This window comes from Brachypodium distachyon, chromosome 2 (genome assembly GCF_000005505.3).
Source record: "Brachypodium distachyon strain Bd21 chromosome 2, Brachypodium_distachyon_v3.0, whole genome shotgun sequence".
NCBI lineage: Eukaryota > Viridiplantae > Streptophyta > Magnoliopsida > Poales > Poaceae > Brachypodium > Brachypodium distachyon.
Window position 1 is genome coordinate 12215206 of NC_016132.3, and position 24070 is coordinate 12239275.

At 47.6% G+C, this 24070-nt stretch overlaps 1 protein-coding gene across 2 annotated transcripts; it reads right to left on the reverse strand.

The window, feature by feature from the left end:
• Positions 1-2266: 2266 nt before the first annotated feature.
• Positions 2267-7506, reverse strand: LOC100829093. 2 transcript variants are annotated; one of them, XM_010232622.3, is made up of 6 exons: positions 7048-7501; positions 6745-6950; positions 4017-4227; positions 3858-3943; positions 3680-3774; positions 2267-2934 (listed from the first exon to the last, which is right to left on the reverse strand). In XM_010232622.3, exons 1-6 carry the CDS (start codon positions 7297-7299, stop codon positions 2720-2722), a joined length of 1065 nt encoding a protein of 354 aa, XP_010230924.1. In that variant the 5' UTR covers positions 7300-7501; the 3' UTR covers positions 2267-2719. The 2 variants fall into 2 exon arrangements, with proteins under 2 accessions (XP_010230924.1, XP_010230925.1); XM_010232623.3 differs by lacking the exon at positions 2267-2934 and adding an exon at positions 2945-3092 and having other exon boundaries at positions 7048-7506.
• Between the last annotated feature and the right edge of the window lie 16564 nt (positions 7507-24070).

The window sequence follows — 24070 nt, forward strand, 5'->3', positions numbered from 1 at the left end:
ACGCTGCTGAAACACGCATGAAGAACCAGGAAAGGCGTACCTTGAAAGAAGTCTGTGGTAGGTCCAGAAAGAACATTGCAATGGATCCAGTAATCAATTGGTGGAAATAACGAGTACCCCGGTGATGCGATTCGATCCCCGTCCTAAGATCTGCCTGGAGGGATGCTTTACAAGAGCTGGTTGATCGGTAGATCTAACACTCGGACAAAACAAGAATTCTGAAAAGAAAAATCCTAAAACTCTCACTTCACGAATATATCTTTATTCTAACCATGCCATGGACCCATCCTCATGGCCCGCTTCCTTTTATTCGATTCACGTCACTTATTTTGGTACGAAGGGAGTATGAAGATTTGAAGCGATTGTTAGCCGAGGTCATCACTGCCCGGAGAATGATCAGAATGATGACCGATTGCTAGCTTAAGGCCAGAACTCAGTGTGGTACTTCACCGCCGCTGATCTGAATCAACAAATAAAATGAAGCTACTTCCACGTGAAAAGAAAGGTCACGAGAACCAGGACCATCTGCCATGCCGTCGTAGCCTTGGCCACGGAAGAGAAGAAAACGGATATGCCATGGTTTTCAGTTTTCACAGATGGGAATTGGAACGGCTCAGAAAAGAAGACAACGATGCGTGAGATTGGTGATTACAAGTGGAAATGCCCGTGCGATGCCACGGGCACGCACAGTTGTCACGACTACTTTAAAAGGTGATTGACGGTCCTCCCTCGCCGTCGGCGGTGCCGCACGCGCTAAGGATTGCAATAAAACTGCGTATGCACATGTGGGTCTGGAAGCAAGCTTACCTTCCAATGTGAGAACGTCCTATGCCAGCATATGGATTAAGCGCAGCATCACAGGATCAACTCATAATTGTTGCCGTGATCATGTTAATCCAATTCTTTCGCGCACGGACAATTCGGTATGACATACCACAATCCCACTCAGGAAAGGGAAAAACAAAATGCAAGGGGGGAACAGCCTCTGTATCCAAGGTATATTGTACCAGATTTGGGCAAATACAAAAGCCCAAAATAAAAAACAGAACAGAGCACAATGATGGATAGATAATAGAAACAGAGCATCTCACGAACGGAGGACGAGGGCATGAATATTCCAGTCCAGCGTTGGATTGCAAAACGAAGAAAAGAGAAGAAACAAAAAAAGAGACATGCAGTGTTACGATACGCACATAGGTGTTGAGCTGCCTAACAAAACTGAAGAAGTTGTTGTGCTTGAAGTTGTGCGGGAGCACGTCGCGCGCGAAGGTGGAGGCATCCCACACCATGAAGCTATTGCCGGCATGGCCCCCAGGAGATGACCCCATCCAGCAGCGGCTCGCTCACCAGGTCGTATGTCTTCGATAGGAAAGGCGGCAGCTACGGACCCTGCAGCAGCGCCTCCAAGTGACACGGCGGTGCGCATGGCACCACCAACGGTGGTTGTTGCGAGTGAGGAATGGGCAGCAGTGTGGGGCGAGGGCGAGGAGGAGCGAGGGTCAAGGGAGGACCGGAGGAGAGGTGGAGGAGCCTCGGCCCGAGGCGCGCTCCGGACGGGCAACGAGGAGAGGCCGGCAACGTCTTGATCTGGAGGAATAGACAGGGCAGTGGCGGAGCCACGCCGCACCCAATCGGCTAGAGCAAAGGTCGAAGAAAGAAAATCGGGGGAGAGTGGAGGATTCCGATTTGGGACTTACCAAGGGACGGGTGCGGTGGCATCAACGTGCGCGGGCAACAGACGCACAACGGTGGCGGCGACCCATGGTGGCGTGGAATTAAGGCAAGGGAGAGAGGGATCGAGGAGGATGGATCGATCGGCCAAGATAGGAGCGGCGTGCGAAGGGAGAGCCAGAGAGGGGGATAGGCACGAGAGGAAGAAGGGATAGCCGGATGGGGGTTGGGCCGGTCAAGCCGCGTGCGAGAGGGTCAAGCCGCGGTTTTTTTCTGCAAGGTAGCTCAAGGTGAGCGATCACGCAGAAAGGATTGAGGACGTACCTACGGCGACGGCGACCATACCATCACTGCCAACTCCAATTTAATATATTGATATAAATATGCACAGTATTAGAACTAACTAGTGGTGTCCATCGCCTAAAGGCACTTGTAACAGAACAAAATATTCAGGCAGGATCCCTGCCGAACAGTTGTCTCCGCAGCATGTTCTATCCAAACATTTGCCATTACAGTTCTACTCAACTTGTGAAGAGTAGAACTGTAATGGCAAATGTTTGGATAAAACATGCTGCGGAGACAACTGTTCCGCATATGGTACAACGACATTCTTACCAAACAAAAACAAAAAAGATGAGGCAGACAGCCAAGTTGCTAAAAGTTTCTTCAACACCATACTATGTAATGCCGACAAGTTCAGAGGGGGCTCTATCAAAATTCGGCCCCTTTTCTTTTTGTACTACATAAGAAAGTACAACTGCTCGCAATGGGTTTTCCTCACCTTTCACTATTAGTTTTCCTCTATTTTATTTTCATTCTCATCCTGACTACCCAAGGAGGATAACCGACTGGCTAGAACTATAAAACACAGCAGACCCTATCAGTTTACAAATCAGGTCAAGCTGCCTCGCCATGGAAGCTGAAATCTTGTGTCGTCATGCATCACGGTACGCAAGCAGTCAGCCATTCGGACTTGGTTATGTATACAACAGATCTCATTCAGACATTCTGTTATGAGTTGTGCCAAAAGTGCAGTTTTGGTGCGCCACTACCTGCGGTATGCATCACGAGAAACAAAGAACTGATAGTCTGGATGGCTTGCATGGCTCTCTCTCAGCCAATCTGCAGCAGCTTGCCTTAAGCAGCTAGCCAGTTGCCAGTCTCCATGAGTTGAAGACCATACCGAGTTGCTGAACTTGTAAGAAGCCATACCAAAAACTGGGAGCGGTATGCTTGGTGCGCTATCAGGACCCCACATATGATCTAGGCAAGATAACACATAATTCAAAAACAGCATTTAACCAAGTAGGTGGCACAGATGGTTTCATGGTTCTGCAATTTCATTGCTCAAAAGAAAGGCAGCATCAACATAAAAGAAGACAGCAGTATGCTTGGTGCGCTATCAGGACCCCACATATGATCTAGACAAGATAACACATGATTCAAATATCAGCATTTAAGCAAGTGGGTGGCAGAGGGTTTCATGGTCCTGTAATTTCATTGCTCAAAAGAAAGGCATCATTAACATAAAAGAAGGCATGAACATGCATGGAAGAGCATAAGGAAAGGAAATCACAAATGTATGAATCTCCTTCTCTCTAGATGACAGCTCAGTTGGTATATCTCAATGAACATTTAAACCAGAAACATACAGCGTTATAAATAACATATACTAGTGATTTCATATTTACTGTCTAGCGCCAAGGTCCTAACCAAATGGATAACGTTAGTTGGCTTTTGCAGATTATGGCTGCTTACATCAGCAACTAACGAGGTACAAGCCAAGAAACTAGTTACTGGGGCTTCTTCATAATCCTAACAAATTTATTTCAACATGCTCAAAAGCATGTACACTCCAGATGATATTAAAGTAGATGTAGAATTTTCAGATTTAAGGTGTCCGCATCATTAACATAGAAACTGAATTAACAATGAACATGGTATATCAAGCATTAAAAGGTAACCTTAGCACATGATCCTGTAAAGAACATAGTTTGAATGCAATTACCTCCTTGTGGGCAATTAGAAAGCCGATGGAAAGTGAGAAAGCAAGCATCTAAATCCTTTAACGTTGATCCAGTAGGGATTCGGTAAATTGGATACCTGCATGATTCGTATGGAATATTAAATATAAGTTGTTACAATTTTTGGACCAGAACCAGTGCACTTATAGAAAACAAACATACCAAGCAATGCTCATCCAACTTCGTGGCGATAAATCACAGCTTCCAAGGGTCCTCAGTCCTGGAAATCTTGCTGAAAGGCTAGATATCTGAAAGAACATATATGTTAGAACACGAAATTGCCATGGAAGACTAAAAAAACTCAGTTATATAAAGTCTTGCCTTTTCAGTCAATGGTTCACGGCAAAATGGAGAATCAAACTCAAGGTACTGAAAGAGCAAGCAGTCATTGGTATCTCCAGATTCACCATCATCGCTAGAGAAGCCTTCCAAGCCTTCCTGCGATAAGTGTTTGACCCTTACATGTTCATAATCACAGCTACTATCACTGCTGGAATCATTGCAATCCATGTCACTATCGTCCATCATATGTCTGCTTCAACAGGTTGATGCACAAAGAGTTAAGATTAGCATGCCAAATTGGAATATTAGCGTTTGTGTAGAAACAAATATGTATGTGTGGAGGCATCGCCTTTGAAGGCACATCCCCTTGCATGTGAATAGCGGCTTGTGTTCTGCGCTATGTTGTCTTGCCTGCAGCATACAGGGACGGTAGACGTTGTCGGTGGAGGCATGGTTCATGCTCGGAGGACGGTGTGGGCGGTGCAGCGAGTGGATTGAAAGCCAGGGCCATGGCTGAGAGTCTGTTTTGCGTCGTGGCGCATTTGTTCTTGTGTCACATGGGTGACAGGGCCCTTGCCGCTGAATCTAGTCTAGCTATAAGGGTTGAGCTCGTTGCTGGGTTTTCAGAAATCACGTATTTTTGGTCCCTCACATTGGATTGAGTGGTTTCCGAGATGATTGGTCCAGTTTTGACTGATGAGTGATGAGGCATGTTTGACCATTGCCCCGTAGGTATTCTAATGTCTGGTTCAGGCCAGCCTTTGAGATGCCTGACTCAAAAAGCTCATGCCCGACCAAAAAGATTCGACCCACATAACCCCTGTCCAGCACAGCCAAAAAACATAGAGAATGCATTTATTTAACTAAAATAATATTTATTTAATCATTTTTGGAATAAAAAGGAACATTTATAGTTATTTTTCAATTTTGATTAAATGTTATATTTTAAGTAAATCAGGTTATTTATGTGCTTTCAGGAGGCTGTCAGGCTGAAAGTAGATCCTGGCCCAACCATCGGGCTTTTGAGGTATACCTATCTCAATGGTCAAACATGCCAGAACAGTAAAAACCAGGCCACATCATCTCCAGAACCACTCGAACATGCGTGAGGGAGCAAAAGTATATGGTTAAGCGACGGGACCAGATAATCGTAGTAGAGTTGAGGGACCAATTCTAGACTACCGGCCACAGTCGAGGGACCAAAGGTATACTTAGAAATATTAAAATTCGGTAAAAGTGGATGGAAACAATCCATGTCTCACAGCCTAGGTTACGGAGGGGATAATCGTGGGATGTGAGAGGACGAGGGCGAGGTAGCTTGGGCTCATGTACTTCTTTTTGATAACTCATTACAACAGAATAGCACAGATGGTGATAAGAAAGGAAAGACCTGAACCGACTCTAGACATGGAAAGAACTGAATAAAATCTTAACTAACCAATCAACTAAACTTGTAAACCATGAAAATATCATTCTTAACCCTACGGTTGCTGGTGGGAGAATTGCCTGCCCCACATGACACCAGGACAAAAACAGGATGTAACTAATGTGCTACTCCGAAAAGGAAGGCACAGATTTTTTTTTGCCCAAAATTACAGAAAGGAAGGCGTGCGCCTGTTTTCTCCCGTGACTTCCCCCGAAACACCCCTGCCCGGCCATTTATTTTTGTCCACAGAAACTCAGAGACACCTACGTCCACGTAAAAAAACACCTCGTGCTGAGAGCCATGTCATCTTCCTCTGCTGCTCACAATCACATCTCCCATCCTCCTCCTGCTCACATCCCCTTCCTCATCCCGTGGTTTCCTCAAAGTCCAAAAATGCCTCCATTTTTCTGATCTCACACCATGGTGTTCTTCAAGCACCAAAAAATTACCTCTCATCTCTATCGCTAGATCTGCTGCGCTCTCGCCTCCTCCTGTCCATGGCCGAGGAGAAATCGACGGGCAAGGGCCTGCTGTTCGCGGAGAAGCTCCGCGTGCCGCACGGGCGAGCGCGCGCAGAGACTTGGGCATTGCTCCTTTGGCCGGCCAGCCCATCGATCTGGAGGTGTGTGTCGATTTGAAGCTACCAAGATCTTGCCTCTCTAGGATTGCATGTAGAGAAGGATTCCAGTGGTTGCTTGAGATGTGCAGAGACAATAGTCTAACCTTCGGCAACTTTTGCACAGCAGGACGCTGACTTGGTCTTAGCGAAGTAGCATGAATGGAGGGAGTATTAATTTTTAGGTTAATTTAACTTCATGTCAGAAAATAACTACTAACTACCACAGAAATACTCGCAATTGGCAGGGTTTTAATCCATCTCCAAGTATTGTATTGAAAAAAGGCAACTATAAATCTATAACAGTGATCTTGGTCTCATATCAAATTAGAGAATACAGCACAAGATTAAATGTCATAAAATAATTTGTGATTGTCCCGTTAGATATTGCTCTAACTTGCTAGAAGCAGTGCACTAATTATTGGAGAAAAAGTGCATTGCAGTGGTCGGTGGATAATATATACTCCCTCCGTTTCATAATTCTTGTCTCAAATTTGCCCAAAAATGGATGTATCTATTCCTAAAAAGCGTCTAGATACATGTAATATTTCGACAAGAATTATGGAACGGAGGGAGTACTCTAAATCATTAAATTACCTCAAACATTTACTTTAAGACAAAAAAGAACTCAAATCATTTGCACCTTCTAAATGGAACCATAGGACATACTAAAAATCAACACCAATCAGCTGTTAAACTGTGGATTTAGAGTAAACTCCTATTACCTTGTGTTGGAAGATAACCGCAGGGCTGCCGGGTTCCCATAGAGCTCGATGGCAGACAAGTAGGGCACATAGTACTGCACGACCCCGTCGCACCCATCAAGAACAAGCGGCACCCCAGCACCATACGCACTCCACTCCCTATAGGCCTCCCATAGGTCGCCAAGAACAAAGTATGGCTTCTCCCATTCGCCATCAACGCTTCCTCTCTGCATCCATATCCCGAAATCCACCAGTGATTCAGAAGCGGTCGACTATCACAAGTCATAACGATCCAATCCTACAGTGTGTTGTCCATAGGCGAACCTTGGAGGGGTAGTGCGCCGGCACCGATAGCGTAACGGCTGCAACGAACCGCTCGAGATTCCCAGCGACTCCTACAGGCAACGCCGCGGCGGGGGAGGGGGACGGCTCCTCCGAAGCCTTTTCCCGCGACACGGCGGCGGTGATGCACCGCGACTTGGGAAGGCCGTGATGGTGGCCTCGGCGAGCCCTGGCGGCGTCGTAGAAGCGGCTATCCCCCTGCCTCCGTCCGAGCTCGACGGCGGTGCCCATCATGCCACGCGCAAAGCAACCTCAGGGGCCTGGCGCACTAATCTGGCGACGAAGTAAGGAACTGAGGAAACCCTAACCCTAAGATTTGGGGGAAGAATTCGATTGGAGAAGACGACAAGAAACGAAATGGAAGGGAAGAGAGGAACCGACGCCGCGCCATGGGGTGTAGGTGGAGTATAGTTTATAGGGAAAGCCAGGGTCAGAAGGCAAGGAGATTTCGCGCGTGGGACGACGCGTGCCCCTGCCACAAGATACAGAAAATGCCAGCTCCACCTCGCCACCCACAGCTGACAGCCCCCTCCCCTTGGCCACCTACGGCCCGCCGCGTGGGTTCTATCAAGAATATTAAGGCTGTTTGGTAGTAGAGTATTTTAAAAATCAAAGTATTGACAAATTAGAGTATTTTATCCTATGGCTACAAGATACCGTAGTTTTGAGAAACCACAGTGTTCTGAAGTATCGAGAATATCAGGACCCGTTTGGTGGTGCTGTTAAAATCTCCTCCCTTCCACCTACTCATCTTCTTCCTGCAACACATATCGTTGCATTTCTATCTCTCAAGAAACAGCGGAGCCCAGCAACACCATCCCACACGGCCGCTCCCGTCTCCGTCCAAGACGGTAGGCCGCGCCGCCGAAGGCACCTCGCCTTGCCACCGCTGCCTCTAACCTGCCCCTCGGCACGGCTCTGCATCCGCCGCCTCCGTCGGGCCCTGTGCGGCGCCGACGCAGATCCGCGTCCGCCTTCTCCAACGCCCCGCGCCGCATCGTGGATCCACATCCACCGCCTCCGCGGGCTCCGAGCGAGCCGCTCCTTGGTGCCACTCAACGTCCGCCGCCTCCCAGCCGCGTCTACCGCCTCCGACGAGCCCCGTGGGGCGCCCGCTCCTCAGCTCCGATCTGTGTTTGTCGCCTGCCACCCGCAGTGGGGGCGCGCGACGACCGGTAGCAGCTAGCGGGAGCAGCGACCTGCAATAAGAGTGGCGTGGCGACCTCCAAGGCGATGGCGCTTTGATCTGCAGCGGTGGCGGCGCGGCGGTCTGACATGCAGCTGCAGGGCGACATATCCTATCGTCGATGCACGACGTCCTGCTGTGGTGGCGGCCCAACTAGCGACGACCATTCGGCTATCGGCGGCGCAGATGTGCGCAGCCTCGGTGTGGTAGCGGCTGCATGAGCGATACCGAGTTTTTCATTCGTGTTCTGTAAAAAGTAAAGAGGTCCCGACCTCTTTTTTTTATACAGAGGAAATACCTCAGTTTTGGGCGGTTTTTTTGGGTAGCTAAACACCTCTATGGTATATAAAACTAGAGTACATCCAAAAACTGCAGTATTCTTAGAATGCAGAGAAACACTGAGCTACCAAACAGAGCCTAAGGGTGCGTTTCTTTGGGCTCTAATAAGCTGCTCCAACATCTTTTGGGCTATGGAATCTGGAACCCAAACAAACAGAGTATTTTCGTCCAGCTCCTGGCAGCAGCTCCTCGAAGCGTTCCGAAAGAATACACTACAAAGGAAAAGTTACGATTTGGGTGCTTCCACCAGCCACTGCAGCTCCAAATAGCCTCTTTTACCAATTTACCCTCCCACCAAACTACATTAAACGTCCAAATTGTCACGTACCGGTTCGTTTCTGTTCGCTCTTCCCGACCGACCGCATTCCCATCCCGCGTCCCCTTAGCCGCCATCTCTCTGCAATCGCCGCCACGCCGGCACGGTCGGAGGAACGGAGACTCTGTCCTCCTCACCGCCGGTACGGAACATTCATGGCCCCAATCACCACCGCCCGAGTTCCTAGCTCCTTGATGCCTGCCGCCGCTCAGTCTGCGTGGCACTGCCCTCTTCTTGCCGGTGGAAAGGAGCCGGCGTGGCCCCTCAACTCCGCCCTTCGTCTGGGCACCGCTGCCGGCAGGTCCCTTCCTATGGGTCTGGGAAACGCCGCCGCACCCTCTCCTCTGCGTACCGCCGCTCCCACTTCCCATGTTCCCTCGAGGACCCACCGCCCCCTCCTGTCTTCATCGTGAGCACGTGTGACGCGAGTAGCAAGGACTCCCGTGCTCTGATGGCAATGGATTAGTACTACTTCGTTTCGTGCAAAAGAAAAAAAAAGGATTAGTACTACTTCACGTCTTAGTGCAATTAGCTAAAACAAGAAAAGAATTTTTGGGAATTTGAGGTGTTCAAATTTATTGCATGATGTCCAATATATGTATATACGCCTCACATCTTATAGACCACTTATTGTCAGTTCAAACGGTACAACCGACAGTCATACCAAATCTACAAAACAACAAGGTTATTCAGGTCATTTCAGTACATTTCCGTTACAGCTGCAGTCGGACCAGCCGCTCAAACAAACAAGCATCAGACAGCTCCAATCTTCCAGCTGCAGCTGGCAGCCATAGCTGATTCTGAAATCTGCAGCTGTGGAGTTCCAGCTCAAACAAACACAACCTAAGAATAGAGAGTAAACGAGATTGAGATAAAGCAAATGATTCAAGTGTGTGTTCTTTATTGATGATCATTGTATATAAAGGATTTCAAGGGGTGCCACCGAAAGGTATTTATTGGAAGAGCTACCATTAAAAGATGTCAATTACATATTGGAGAGAGAGTGAAGGAATGTGTCCCTTAAGCATGGATTTCTACATATTTAACATGTGTTAAATATAATTCTAACACTCCCCCTAATATATGCTTGTCCTCGCGATCATCTTGAATAAAAATTCCTCCAAAAACCCTATGGGAAAAATATGAGGAGAATGTTGTATGTATGTTGCTAAAACTCCTTTAAAACCCAATGGGAAAAATAAGGAGAAAATGTTACAATATATAATGGTTATTATCTTCATGATAACTCATATGAGAAAAACCTTAAATAAGGGAAAACCCCATGAGTTTAAAGAATAATATTTATGTCTTCTATACTTCCTTCAAAAACCCTATGGGGAAAATAGGATGTCTGACATATGGGCTTGTGTTGATATTACCTCATTAAAAACCTCGATGTGAACCTTGAGAGTAAACTCATAAAAGGAAAAGAGTGTAATATAATGTCTGAATATGTTATATTTCAGGAAGATACCCACCCATGCAAATCTTGAAATTGTCTCATACCAATTCCATAAATGTATTTCTGGAATGTTGAAGTAGGTAGGGTCTTCGTAAATAAATCAGCGAAATTGTCCCATAACTTGACTTGCAAAATGTGTATATCCTCACTCTGCTGAGGTTCATGAGGATAAAATGATTTTTTTTCTCGAATACACCCAAGCAGGTGTATCCTATATTGAAGAAGAATACCGCGACACGGTTACATGCCCGGCGAAAGAAAAAAGGACTGCTCTAATACATTCCACTCGGAAGCCACATAACTAATACTAGGAAAAGAAAAATTGACCATATGGACAGACCCGCTCGCCTCCACGCCACACCTTCAGATTGGATCAAGTGCTGCACACGGGCAACACTAGGAATGGCCGCATCAAATACCACCGAATTTTGATGCCTCCAAATGCACCAACAAACCAGCGTGATGCTAGTGTTTAGATTCCTTTGCTCCTTCTTGTTGTGAACAACGAGTCTAGTCCACCAGTCCGCGAGGGAGGCATCCGCCAAGGGCAACCAATTCAGTCTCTCCCAATCTGTGAACACAACATTCCACACCTGTCTGGCAAAAACACACCCAAGCAGCAAGTGGTCAATAGTCTCGATCCCCTGGTCGCACAACGGGCAATGATCAGGGTGAGGCATCCCATGCCTGGCCAAATGATCCGCCGTCCAGCATCTCTTTCTCACGGCCAACCACATGAAGAACTGACATTTACTTGGTGCCTTCGACAGCCAAATCTCCGCAGCCGCAGCCATAGACTCACGGCCATATAAGAAAGCCGTATAAGCTGACGAGGCGGTGTACGAACCACTACCACACCACCTCCACCGGAAGTTGTCCTCAACATCCGTGAGGGCCCTGCCGGCCACCCTTTTGGAAACAGCAAGGAGATCAGTCAGAGCCTCAGAGAGAGCTCGGGGCTAATGGCCTGCAGCCAGCCTTGATCAACCAAAGCCTCCGCCACCGAGATACTGGCGGCCCGATGTGAGATCTCCCAAAATAAGGTCGGGGCCAAGTGATCCAACGATCCGCCGGGCAGCCAAGAGTCCGACCAGAACGAGACATTTTTGCCATTCCCAACTTGGGCCTCAATAGCCGCATCACACAAGTCCAGAGCCTGGGCCGGGATCTGAAGCCGAAATTCAGCCCAAGGCCGGGACGGGTCAGTCCGCCACAATTCAGCCCAAGGCCGGGACGGGTCAGTCCGCCACAGCCACTCCCATCTGGCCCTCAAGGCGATTGACGAAGTTTCACTTCGGCAATACCCAAACTTGAGGGGTTTTGACTAAGGAGAGCACGGGGTGCACCAGCAATCTCGTTGACTAACAAGGACTAGGGGAGACGCAAGGTTTACCCAGGTTCGGGGCCCTCGGAAGGTAATACCCCTACGTCCTGCTTTTGGTGTATTGTATTGATCAAGGTTACAGGGAAGCTCTGAGGCTATGGTGTGCAGATGAGATCTGGCGTGTGTGTAGAGGATGTCCACTCCCGATCCCCCCTCCTAGCCTTATATATTGGCAGCTAGGTCTTGGGCGTGATAATCGGGAAGGTTACAATCAAATCAGTACATTCTGGTATAGTAAGATTATGTTCCTTGGCTTGAGCCGCACTTTGAGGGATTCGACCTGCATATACATGATGGGCCTTCGAGTGGACCCCTGTTGGGTTGTACCAGGTATATGAAGGTTGAGGACTCGAAGGGTCATTCCCTCGTCAGTTAGCCCCCGAGTCCTTGTTCGAGGCGTAGGTTCGGGTAGGGACTCCAGAGTTTTTTTTCTGATGACTCGACTGTGTGTCAAGCTGCAAATAAATTTCCCAACTCGGATGATCGTCCAGTGGCGATCGAATGACTCAGGTGTTCATCAGACTCGAACTTCGAGAGTTCTCATCCTGTGACTCGGAAATCACAAGGTACTTCCGCAAATTAGATTGATGCTTTGAGTGATGATTGCATAACGCGCCTGGAGTACTCGACTGGTCGAGCCTAGTTAATTGCACCGGGGCAAAAACTCTGTTAGCATACATCAGCATTCGAGTCCCTAGGCCCGAAACTGGATAACTGGTGGTATTCGAGTCTAACCATCCGGGGGTTTTACAGACTCGAAATCCAGTACTGTGGGGGCGATCAACCAACGCGTCCGTTGGGATCTTTTCTTCATGCAAGCGCATGGATGAACTGGAATCGCTTGAGGGTGCTGATTTCCAGACCCGATGGGAACCATCGGGTCTTACCTTCACGTTATGAACGTGGCTTCGTGTAACATCCCAAAAATTTCAAACTTTTACATATGCATTGCATCCATGAGCATCATGCCACAATTGCATGTTTGAATTCAAATTTGAATCTCAAAAGACTTTGGAAAGATTTTTATTTCATTTTAAACCCTAAGGTTTACACCCATTTGAGCTTTGGATTTTCAAACCAATAGGTTTTATGTATAAAAGGGGTTTAATGCATATATAAGCTATCCCATAATTTTTGGATAATTATTTGGAGTTGAAAAGGTATTTTATTCAATTCGTTATATAGCCCTAAGGCATTTATAGGGCAAATGTATTTTTATATATTTTATTTTGAGGGGAAACTACTCCCAAAAGTTGTATCATGGTAGAACATGATTTTACAAATTTTCTAGAATTTAATTGGACCAATTTGGAGTTCAAAATCAAAAGATACAAAAGAAAAACAGAAAAAAATCAAAAGGAAAAAAAACGGACCGGTCCGGCCCCCTTGGACCGAACCGGCCCAGCCAGCTGCGAACCGCGCCCGAACCGGACTGCACGCCCGCGCGGGGTCACCGACAGGTGGGCCCCACCTGTCGGGGTTGTCTTCCCCGCAGGGAAGGTGGCCGCGATTCACGCCGGAATCACCGCCCGCGCCGTCTCCGCCGGATTTCCGGCGATCCCGTGATCCCCGTCGGTGCCCGAGCACACCGCTATAAAGCTCTCGCTCCCCTCTTCTATTTTCCCCTTCTCCCTGCTCCCAATTTCGCCTCCAGGCCGCGGAATTGCTCGCCGGAGCTCCTTCGCGTCGCCGCCGATCTCGCGCCGTCGCCGCCGCTCCGGTGAAGGATCCGCGCCGCCGACCGCCGCCCGTCCGTCGCCGACCGCGGAGCCGTCTCCACCTCGCGCCCCCGAGCCGCCCGCCACCCCGAGCTGCTCCCCGCCGCCCGCGCGCCCCGCGCCACGCCGCCCACCGCGCGCCCCGAGTTGTGCCCGCCGCCCGCCGCCCCGAGCACCCGCCACTGCCGTCCGCCCGCCTCCCGGAGCCCGAGCCCGAGCCGCCGCCACCGGTCATCTTCCCCAAGACCGGCAGCTCCCTGGTAAAAAAAAAAACCCTAACCCTAGCCCCCGACCAACCACAACACGCCACGTGGCAGAGCTTTTTTTTTCTTTTTGGCCGAAATACAAATAGCACTTTTGCAGATAGGCCCCTGTAACTTCAAATGATCATAACTTTAAATCTGTTTGGCCAAATTTAGTGATCCACACCTTTTTGGAATACTTAGGTTATGTAGAATCTTTTGGCACTGTCCAAATTCAAATTTGAATATTTTAATCACATTCAAATTACAGACTAGGGTTTTATGCCATTTAAATCATAACTAATTATCTAGAAGTCCTTTTTGAATGGAACCAGTGTCCAAAATTTTGTTTTATTGTGCTCTGTCCAATGGGACAGATAAATAAATATTTTGAATAAAATTACTTTGCAGATGCAAATAAAACCTCATTTTAGGGTTTAAACCCTAGCCTTTGCTTTTACTTAAAAACCCTACTTGCATGTGCTTAATTCTCAAGGCTTTGGATCAGTAGATCACCCAAACAAAATAAACCAAACTCATGTCACATGTTCTGCATTGCATCATGGCATACATAATCTTTTGCTTGTATGGTGTGTTTATGTATGTGTATGTTTGCTTGATTGTATAGTTTTCTCGGAGAGCGAACTGTGTGACTGTGAAGAGTGTCTGAATACCAACTACTATCAAGGCAAGTTCACTTTGACCATCATCCCATTATTTTATTATGCACTAGTTTTTATTGGTTGCATTGTTAGGATTATTATTGTATCTATGGTATGCTATGATTCTCCTAGTAGTATAGGATACCTTTGCCATGACCTTACCACCAATTGCCATCATAGTAGTAAAATGCTATACTATGATAATATACGAGGGTGGTATTATTACAATGTGATACTATTGAATTACAATATGATTTTCCTAGTGTATGGCAAAACAAGTAATTCAATGAACCGTCCTGGGTGGGCTGCTTTGAGTTGTCGGATGTCGTGACGTTAGGTCCATTTCTATGGGGCCCGCTGAGTTGTCTCTCCGTGTGATTCGGGAGCATCCATGGTCGTCTCCCCGTGCGATTCGGGGAGCGCATGCGTCACAATGTGGGATGCCAACCGGGATAACCAGAGACTAGACTAGTTTCATGTTTAGTAGCTTCCAGTACAACCACATAGTAATATGGGCTCTGCCAGGATGGATGTAAGACATATGATCCTGGATCCGAGGGATTGTGCAGATGTAGCCGTGTAGGTGGGAACGTAGGTCCCTCAGGTGGTCCGGGTGATTATGGTCTGAAAATTCCTGTAATCGATGCCGTTGCTACTCTACCCTGAGGACAGCAAGGGATTAACCCGTCGATTTCTGTGGGGAAAGTGTACAACCTCTTGAGAGTGTCAAACTAAGTACTTAGCCGTGTCCTCGGTTACGGACAATTATGAGCAACTAGATATTGGGGCTGTAAGGAAGGTTCACTCATTCCAATTTCCTAATAAAATGAATGGTTTGAACTGGGTAGGAACATTGATGTTTCTACTCAATGTGCTCTAGGTTAATAGGAGCATGGGTGTTTCTACCCCGTGTCCAATAGTGATAAAACTGTTTAATAAAATGATAGGATGTTACATTGATGCTTTTATGCAATTAGCCAAACCCCACCTAGCCAAATATTGCATATATTTGATAGGATCTGTTATAACCCTTTTGTGAACTTGCCAATACATTCAATGTATTGACCCCCTAGTGGCTGCAACGTTTAAATGTTGCAGGTGAACCAGGTGAAGAGTGAGGTACGAATTGTTAGGGTTGCGAGTTTACATTCCAACATGTTTCGACTGTGGAGTTGTTATGGTGCTCCTACATCTTCTGCTTTCCGCTGCAAGATTTTATCTTCTTCCGAGTTAACCCACGAGGTTATGCAATATGTAAGGTTCTGGATCAATGCGATGTAATATACTTTTGACCTTTATATCTTGATATTACATCTTGAAACTGTGTGTGCTAGCGAGTCGATCCAGGGACTAGCACTGTAAGCACAGAGATCGAACCCTAGTAAGGGGGAGGATCGCTTCACTTCGGATGTGTTTCGCAGTCTGTGCGACCCGGATAAAATTGTCGAGTACCCGTATGTCAGGTATACTTCGAGTCCCTGTGTTGTCAGGTGAAAAGCCCGAGCTTTCTAGAGTTTAAAATGACATCATTGCTGACGTTCTGATAAAGAATTGTTGTGGGCAGTCGATGGGACGTACCTTGTGCTTTATGCACGGACTGAATTGAAACACTGTTGGTGTGGTCAGTTGGATTTGACCATATGGCGAGCGCGAGAATTAAGGTGCAATGATAGCTGTCTGGGTTCCCGGACTGGCGGAAGGAGAAACGGCTCACTTCCTTTGGGGCCACGCGTCGTAAGTGGATGCGAAACATGTGGCACTATCCTCCATCTCACAGCGGAAATTCCGCCCTTGGCTGTTCTATGCTACTCTTCTTCCCTTCTTCATTTCCCACTTCGTCCTCCGCATTCAACCCCTGCTTCCCCCAGCGGGCATTCTCGTTTTAGCACCAAAAATCCTCCCCGCCGCCGCTCCTCTTTCGCCGCCAATCCTTCCTCGCCATGGGCAAGAAGAAAACCTCCGCCGCCGGCGTAGGTGCCGCTCCTAACAACAGGAAAGCATCTCGCGGCGCTGCCTCCGGCGTGGATAAGAAGCTGAAGAAGGCTGCCGATACTGCCCCCGCTGTTGACAAGAAGATCGGGGAATGGGAGCGCTCCGGGATCTTGGCGCGCCATTTCTCGGTGATGAGGAAGCACGGGTTAATCCCGAGGAAACAGCCGACAAGACCCGTGTTCCCGGCAATGAGGTAACACCTCGCCCTAGACCTGGAGAAAGGGTTATGTTTTATGACTTCGTCATCCGTGGTCTCTCGCTCCCTGTCCACTTCTTCTTCCATGCATTGCTTCTCGCCTACGGCCTCCAGATGCATGATCTGACGCCCAACAGTTACCTGCACATCGCGTGCTTCATCACGCTGTGTGAGTGCTATTTGGGTGTCAAACCTCACATGGGGTTGTAGAAGGAGATATTCATCATCAAGCGCCAGGGAAAAGGCGATAGGATCTATAAGACCGGAGGCGCCAACTTCCAAGTTCGTGGCGACATTCAGTACTTCTCGTTCCATCAGATCGAGTCAGTGCAACAGTGGAGGCGCCGATGGTTTTACCTCTAGGATGAACGAGTCGACGGCAAAGATTTCAGTTTGCTCGAGTTCTCAGCATCCGCTCAAGTGAGGAAATTGAAGTCTTGGGAGCATGAGCTATCAGCCGAGGAAGACGCAGAGGCTACTGCTCTGTTAAAGCAGGTAGTCGAGCTTCAACAGACTCCTGAGAAGGAGGTGAGCGGTTTGTATCTCGTTGCTCTTTTTATGAAGAGGCGGATTCAACCGCTCCAAGCTCGAGTGCATCCCATGTGGGATTATTCGGGGGCGACAGATTCGACTCGAGTCTGCATGCAAGAATTGTCGGGCGAGGATCTTTTGACTCGAGTTCGGGTAGTCACTCGAAAGGAAATCACCTCAGACGATCTGGAGTCGCCTCTTCCCCCTTACGGTCCCGACCGACCGCGTGAGGAGGTAACACTCTTCTTTTCCTTATACCTGTCATCTCTTCTGTTGTATTCACTATGTTAGCCTGATCGAAAGAATCTATTGCAGGGCCATCTGGAACTCGTGTGCCAGCCTCCGCTCGACAAGGGGGTGCCAGTCGACAATGATGGTCTGGCTGACTCCTCCAACTCCGATGCTCTTTACGAAGACGATGTGGATGAAAACGAAGATGGGCTTCAGTCCCGTAAGCGGGGCCGGTCGAGTGAAGCCGAGCAGTCGACTGGAGATTCCTATCGGCTCGAGACGCATGAAGAGGCGATCCCTTCGAGTGCCATGGCCGTTTCCGATGAACCGAAGCTTCAGTCACCTTCTCCGTCGACTCCTTTGACAAAGAAACCTAGGGTTGCTGCCAAGCCCAAGGGGCGTCTTCGCATCTTCAACGTTTCGTCGGGTAGCTCCTCCAGGTACGCTTTGATGAAAAACTCCTCTTTTTTGTTTGTTGAAGATTCTTTCCTCTAGGTTAATGGGTAACCTACCTCCATAGTGACGGTGATGTCGCGGCTAAGAACTCTCGTGCCGTTTCTCCGACACAGAGTCCCTCAAAACCAAGTGCGTCTTTGGCCCGATGCGAGGTCAAAGATTCCCCGCTGGCGGGGAACTCGCCAGCGCAACTTCCAGAAAATCCCCTAGCTGAAACGACGACACGGCCGTCGACTTCTGTGTCTCAGCTGTGCATCAGGTCGCTTGCACTCGAAGATCATGTAAGTATTCTCCCGATGGGAGTATTGAGTGAAATTTTCCGTTAAGGATATTCACTCTTGCTTGTGTCCATTGCAGCCGTTTATTCAAACGCTGGTGGATCTTGGCGACCGCCATTTGAAGCTGGAAGAGGAGAACCAGCAACTGCGCCTGGAACTTGACCAAGCAAAAGAAGCCGTCCTTCATGCCAACGGTATTATTCTGTGTTCCTTAGCTAGGTTTATGCTTCTGTATCCTGTTATCGTGAATTGTCGCTTGTTAACCAACTCTATACTTATAGGATTGACCGAGCAAGCCAACCGACTGCGCGAGGTGGCGGTTGGTCATAGCCAGGAGTGGCGGTCGAAATACGAGCAGCTGGTCGCCAACTCTGCGAAGGAGCTTGCATCTGCTCGTGTGGAGGCAGACGCAGCCGTCAAGCAGGCAAAATCGGAGGCGCAGGAGGCTCAAGCAGTCCAGAAGAAAGAGACAGCCTCTCGGGACAACAAGATGAAATCGCAGCTCTCGGCTCTCGTTGACGCGCTCACCGGTGAGTTGAACTCTCCTAAGAACTTTTCCTCCCACCTTGAATGCTTCGACTGATGTGAGTCCTTTGCGTAGACTCTCTTGGCTCCTTGGCCACTCTTCGGGGCAAACAACAGGTGGCTGAGCTGAGCGGCATTGTGGGCTCCGTTGAGGAGCTTTGCAACCATGCGGGTGACATGCTCGCGAAGGTGACTTCCTACTTGAGGTCTCTACTCGCGAGTATGTATCCTGATGCTGAGGCGCCGGGTTCACTCGACGGCTTGCTGGGTTTCTTTGATGGGGAGGATCCACTCGAGGATTTCACGTGAGCTCAAACACAGTCTGGTGCCGAAGCTGCGTTCATCCAGTCGCTTGCGCATGGACTCGACCAGGCGGCGCTGCAGAAAGTTGCTTATGGTGCCCCGACGACCCCGGATGGGCAAATTGTCGACTTGAAGCGCTACGCCAAGTGGGGACGGAAGCTGGCGAAGAAATTTACTGCCGTCATCGAGCAGTTAAATGCCGCGACTGCCAGGACCATGTAGGAGGCGATGGATGAGGTTGGAGCTCGTCCTTCATCGTGATACCAGTAGTTGTCTTTCTTTCGTTGTATAACTTGTCATGTCGACTCCTTAATGACTGCTTATGGAATGAAAAATAAGTACTTGTTGTGCCTTTTCCTTCTAAGTTTGATTCTCTTCGTGTGTTATTTACTTCCCTTGACCATCTTGAGCAAAATGTGCTTCTCTTATCTGGCACTGTAAAGCGATGACGACGAAAAACACGAGTCACCACTTACTGGGGTCGTCACTGTGCAACCACGCTCGATACTGACCATCGCGGCGAGTCCGGTGCCTACCACCGCGTCCCTTCTGGACCCGACGGTCTTGAGAGATCAGCTGAAGGGTCTCAACCAGAAACTTCGGGTGGTTACGGGGGAGGCGGCCATGCAACGGACCAAAGCTAAAGCTGCTGCTGACCGTGAAGAGTTCCTGATGAAGGAACTGTCGACATTGTGTGAGAAGTTGGCGGGTAACAAAAACTTCTTCATGTATCTTGTCTGGTTGCTAACTTGCGGCTGTGATTATTACTGATCCTTATGTTTCAGGTCTTCAACTCGACCCCCAATTAGAGTCCGAGAGGGTGAATTCCCGACTGAGCAATTGGAGACTTCCAACAGATCGTCCTTTTGGTATGACAGGGACAGAGGTCGAGCTTTGGCTTTGATGCAAGATCGTGTTGACCAGGTTGGGGCTTTTGCCGACTCCTGTCGATCGACGCTGGAGCATGTGTACCAAGCTTTGTTTCCTTTGCGTCGACCACCCACTGGACTCGACGCTTTGATGCAGAAATTTCATGGCGATGCGGGGATACAAGATTTTGCCCTGAGTCTGATGATCAGGGGTGCTCAACATGCTCTAGCTTTCGCCCTTGTGAAGCATCCTGATTTAGACCTGGAGCACAAGCATGAGTTACCCGTGATGCCTGGGGAGACGATTGATATTCGTCCTTAGATGGATCGAACTCTGCAACCGGCTCGGTGGATAATTTTTCTTCACGAAGAGGCGGAACAGAAACAGCTTGAGGCGAATAGGATCGCAAATCAAGGTGCTCTGTAGGCGCATAGGAGAAAAACGTCGGGTGCGCGACCAGCGCTCCCGATGGGAGTAGCCCCCGAGTGCCTGTCCAACTGCCTGTAGTTGGGGACGGACTCGAAAAGCAAATCTTGTGTCTCTACTTGCTATGCCATTATTTGCCAAGAGGCTTTATTTCCGTTTGAGGATCTACCTCCCTCCTTGCCCTTGCTGTTGCTAACCTTTTGCAGAAGTTTGAGGATGTATTTCCAGAAGAGACACCACCAGGATTACCACCGGTTCGCGAGATAGAGCACCAAATTGATTTGATTCCCGGGGCTGCACTTCCCAATAGAGAACCATACCGAACCAACCCCGAGGAGACAAAAGAGATTCAGCGACAAGTACACGAATTGCTCGATAAAGGTTACATTCGTGAATCTCTTAGTCCGTGTGATGTTCCTATTCTTTTTGGTGCCGAAGAAAGATGGATCCTCCCTGCATGTGCGTTGATTGTAGAGCTATCAACAATATTACCATTCGCTATCGTCATCCCATTCCACGATTGGATGACATGCATGCTTGATGACTTGAGCAACTCCACCATGTTTTCTAAGGATGATTTGCGTAGTGGTCACCACCAGATCCGTATGAAGCTTGGAGATGAATGGAAAACTTCTTTTAAAACTAAATTCAGTCTCTATGAGTGGCTAGTAATGCCTTTTGGCTTAACCAATGGCCCCAACACCTTTATGCGACCAATGAATGAAGTTTTACAAGCTTTTATTGGATGCTTTGTGGTAGTTCACTTTGATGATAATCTACAACAAGTCTTTAGAGGATCATTTAAATCACTTACATGTTGTTTTTTATGCCTTACGAACTGCACGTTTGTTTGGTAACCTTGACAAGTGCACCTTTTGCATGGATAGAGTTTCTTTTCTTGGCTATGTTGTGACCCCCTAGGGACTTGAAGTGGACAAAGCCAAAGTTGAAGCCATCCAAAGCTGGCCACCGTTGAAGACGGTCACTCAAATGAGGAGTTTTCTTGGCCTTGCCGAATTCTATCGGCGCCTCGTGAGGGATCTTAGCACCATTGTTGCCCCTCTAAATGAGCTTACAAAGAAGTATGTTCCCTTGTTTGGGGACCTACGCAAGAAGAGGCATTAAGCATATTGAAAGATAAGTTAACACATGCTCCTTCGCTCCAACTTCCTGATTTTAACAAAACCTTTGAGCTTGAATGTAATGCTAGTGGGATAGGTTTGGGAGGTATGTTATTACAAGAGGGCAAACCTATTGCCTACTTTAGTGAGAAATTGGGAGGGCCTGCTTTGAACTACTCCACTCATGACAAAGAATTATCTGCTCTAGTTCGAACCCTCGAAACTTGGCAACATTATTTATGGCCCAAAGAGTTTGTTATTCATTCAGATCATGAATCTTTGAAGCATATTCGCAGCCAAGCAATACTGAACCGTAGGCATGCTAAATGGGTTGAATTCATTCAGTCTTTTCCCAATGTAATCAAACACAAATAGGGTAAGGACAATGTTATTGTTGATGCTTTGTCACGCCGTTATACCATGCTTTCACAACTTGACTTTAAAATCTTTGGGTTGGAGACCATCAAAGAACAATGTGTGCAATATGCAGATTTTAAAGATGTTTTGTAGCATTGTAAAGAAGGCAAAACTTGGAACAAGTTCATCATTGATGATGGATTTCTGTTTCATGCTAACAAGCTATGCATTCCAGATAGCTCCATTCGTGTTTTGTTGTTACATGAGGCGCATGGAGGAGGCTTAATGGGTCATGCCGGAGTCAAGAAGACGGAGGATGTGCTCGATGGCCATTTCTTTTGGCCTCGGATGAGACAGGATGTTGAAAAATTCATTGCTCGTTGCACCACATGTCAAAAAGCTAAGTCTCAATTGAACCCTCATGGTTTATATATGCCTCTCCCTATCCCTAATGTCCCTTGGGAAGATATTTCAATGGATTGGGATTGCCTATAACTAAGAAGGGAAGGGATAGCATATTTGTTGTCGTGAATATATTTTCAAAGATGGCTCATTTTATTCCTTGTCATAAGAGTGATGATGCCATACATAGATCGGACACTAAATTCTTGAGCCACTTTTGGAGGTGTTTATGGGCCAAGTTGGGGACAAAATTATTGTTTAACACTACTTGTCATGCCCAAACTGATGGGCGAACTGAAGTTGTTAATAGAACTTTGTCTACCATCCTTAGGGCTGTTTTAAGGAAAAACTTAAAATTGTGGAAAGAGTGCTTGCCTCATGTTGAATTTTCTTACAATCGTTCGATGCATTCTACCACTAAGTTATGCCCTTTCGAAGTTGTCTATGGTTTTATTCCTCGTGCACCCATTGATTTGCTGCCCCTTCCAACTTCGGAAAATATTAATCTTGACGCTAGTTCACAGGCTGAACTGATTCTAAAATTGCATGAGACAACTAAAGCAAACTTTGAACGCATGAATGTCAAGTATAAATTTGTTCGTGATAGAGCGAGAAAAGATATTGTGTTTCAGCTGGGTGATCTTGTTTTGTTGCACTTGCATAAGGACAGATTTCATGATTTGCGCAAGTCTAAACTTATGCCACGAGTTGCTGGTCCTTTCAAGGTGTTAGCGAAGATAAATGATAACACATATAAAATTCAGCTTCCTGCAAATTATGGTGGGGTAGTCCCACATTTAATTGCAGATTTGAAGCCCTACCATGGCGAGGATGATGAGGTGATGTCGAGGAAGATTTCATGCAAGAAGGGGATGATGATGAGGACATCACAACCAATGATACAACCGCAGCCCCTACAGCACCTACACCTCAAGTACCGGAAATACATGGACTAATTATTAGAACTCGTGTGCGCCAACTCAATTATTAGATACTTTTGTTATTGGTACTATGGGCAATTATGTTGATTAGGAATGAAGGACCAAGCCATGACATAAGGGATTGGAGCGAGTCGAACTTCGAGGATGACGGCACGCATACGAAAATAAACGGTGCAGCAACTACCACAATGAAAGGGTATTTCGATCCCTAATGAGTTTTGGCGTTAATGACAACATAATATGTGGACTAACCGTATGCTAAGTGTTTTCAGAAATTATATAGAATCAAGCAAAGCGGTTCGTTGCCCTCAAAAAGGAAAGAAGCTTTTTATTTATATTGAGTCGTAGGAAAATCCGTACTATAAAGAGGGAGTCCATTTGGGAAGGCTTGGGTGAATCAATTTCACGTACACACAACCACCATATTGCACCCACCAAATAGCCTCAATCTCATCGGTGAAGATTAGCTAAAACCTATTCGTGAACCAAAGGGTTCTGCTTGTTTTCTGTCCAGGGCAGCAGTATCGGCGTGCTCAGGCCGATAGTACCGGCCGCGGTAGTACCGCTCCGGTACCGCACCAATGCTATGGGGTAGCAAAACGCTACTGTCATATAGCGGTACTGGCACGGTACCGGAGCTGCACTACAGCTGGCAGTAGTACCGCTTGGACGGGCGGTAGTAGCTCTGTGCTGAAATTGCACATAACGGGCAGAATTCGGGGACTCCTATAACCCCCCTTCGTCCCCAACGGTTCCAAGCCTGACATTTCCAAGTGTTCTTCACCTCCATAAGTTTCAAATCTTGAGATCTCTCTCCCTAGTGCTTCCCCCAAGCTAATACTTTGAGGAAGGGTTGAGAAGAACTCAGTCTAGGGTTTCACCAAATCAAAAGTTGATTCTCCTCGTTTTCCTTGGTGGATTTTGTTACTCTTGGTATTTTGAGATCCCTAGCCAGAAGATGTCTCCTTAAGGCCTCAAATCTTGTGAGGAGGTGTTAGAGGATTCGGGAAGGAGCCTCCAATTAAGTTGTGAATTTGTGCCCTTCTCCTTGTTTGTAAAGATTCGGC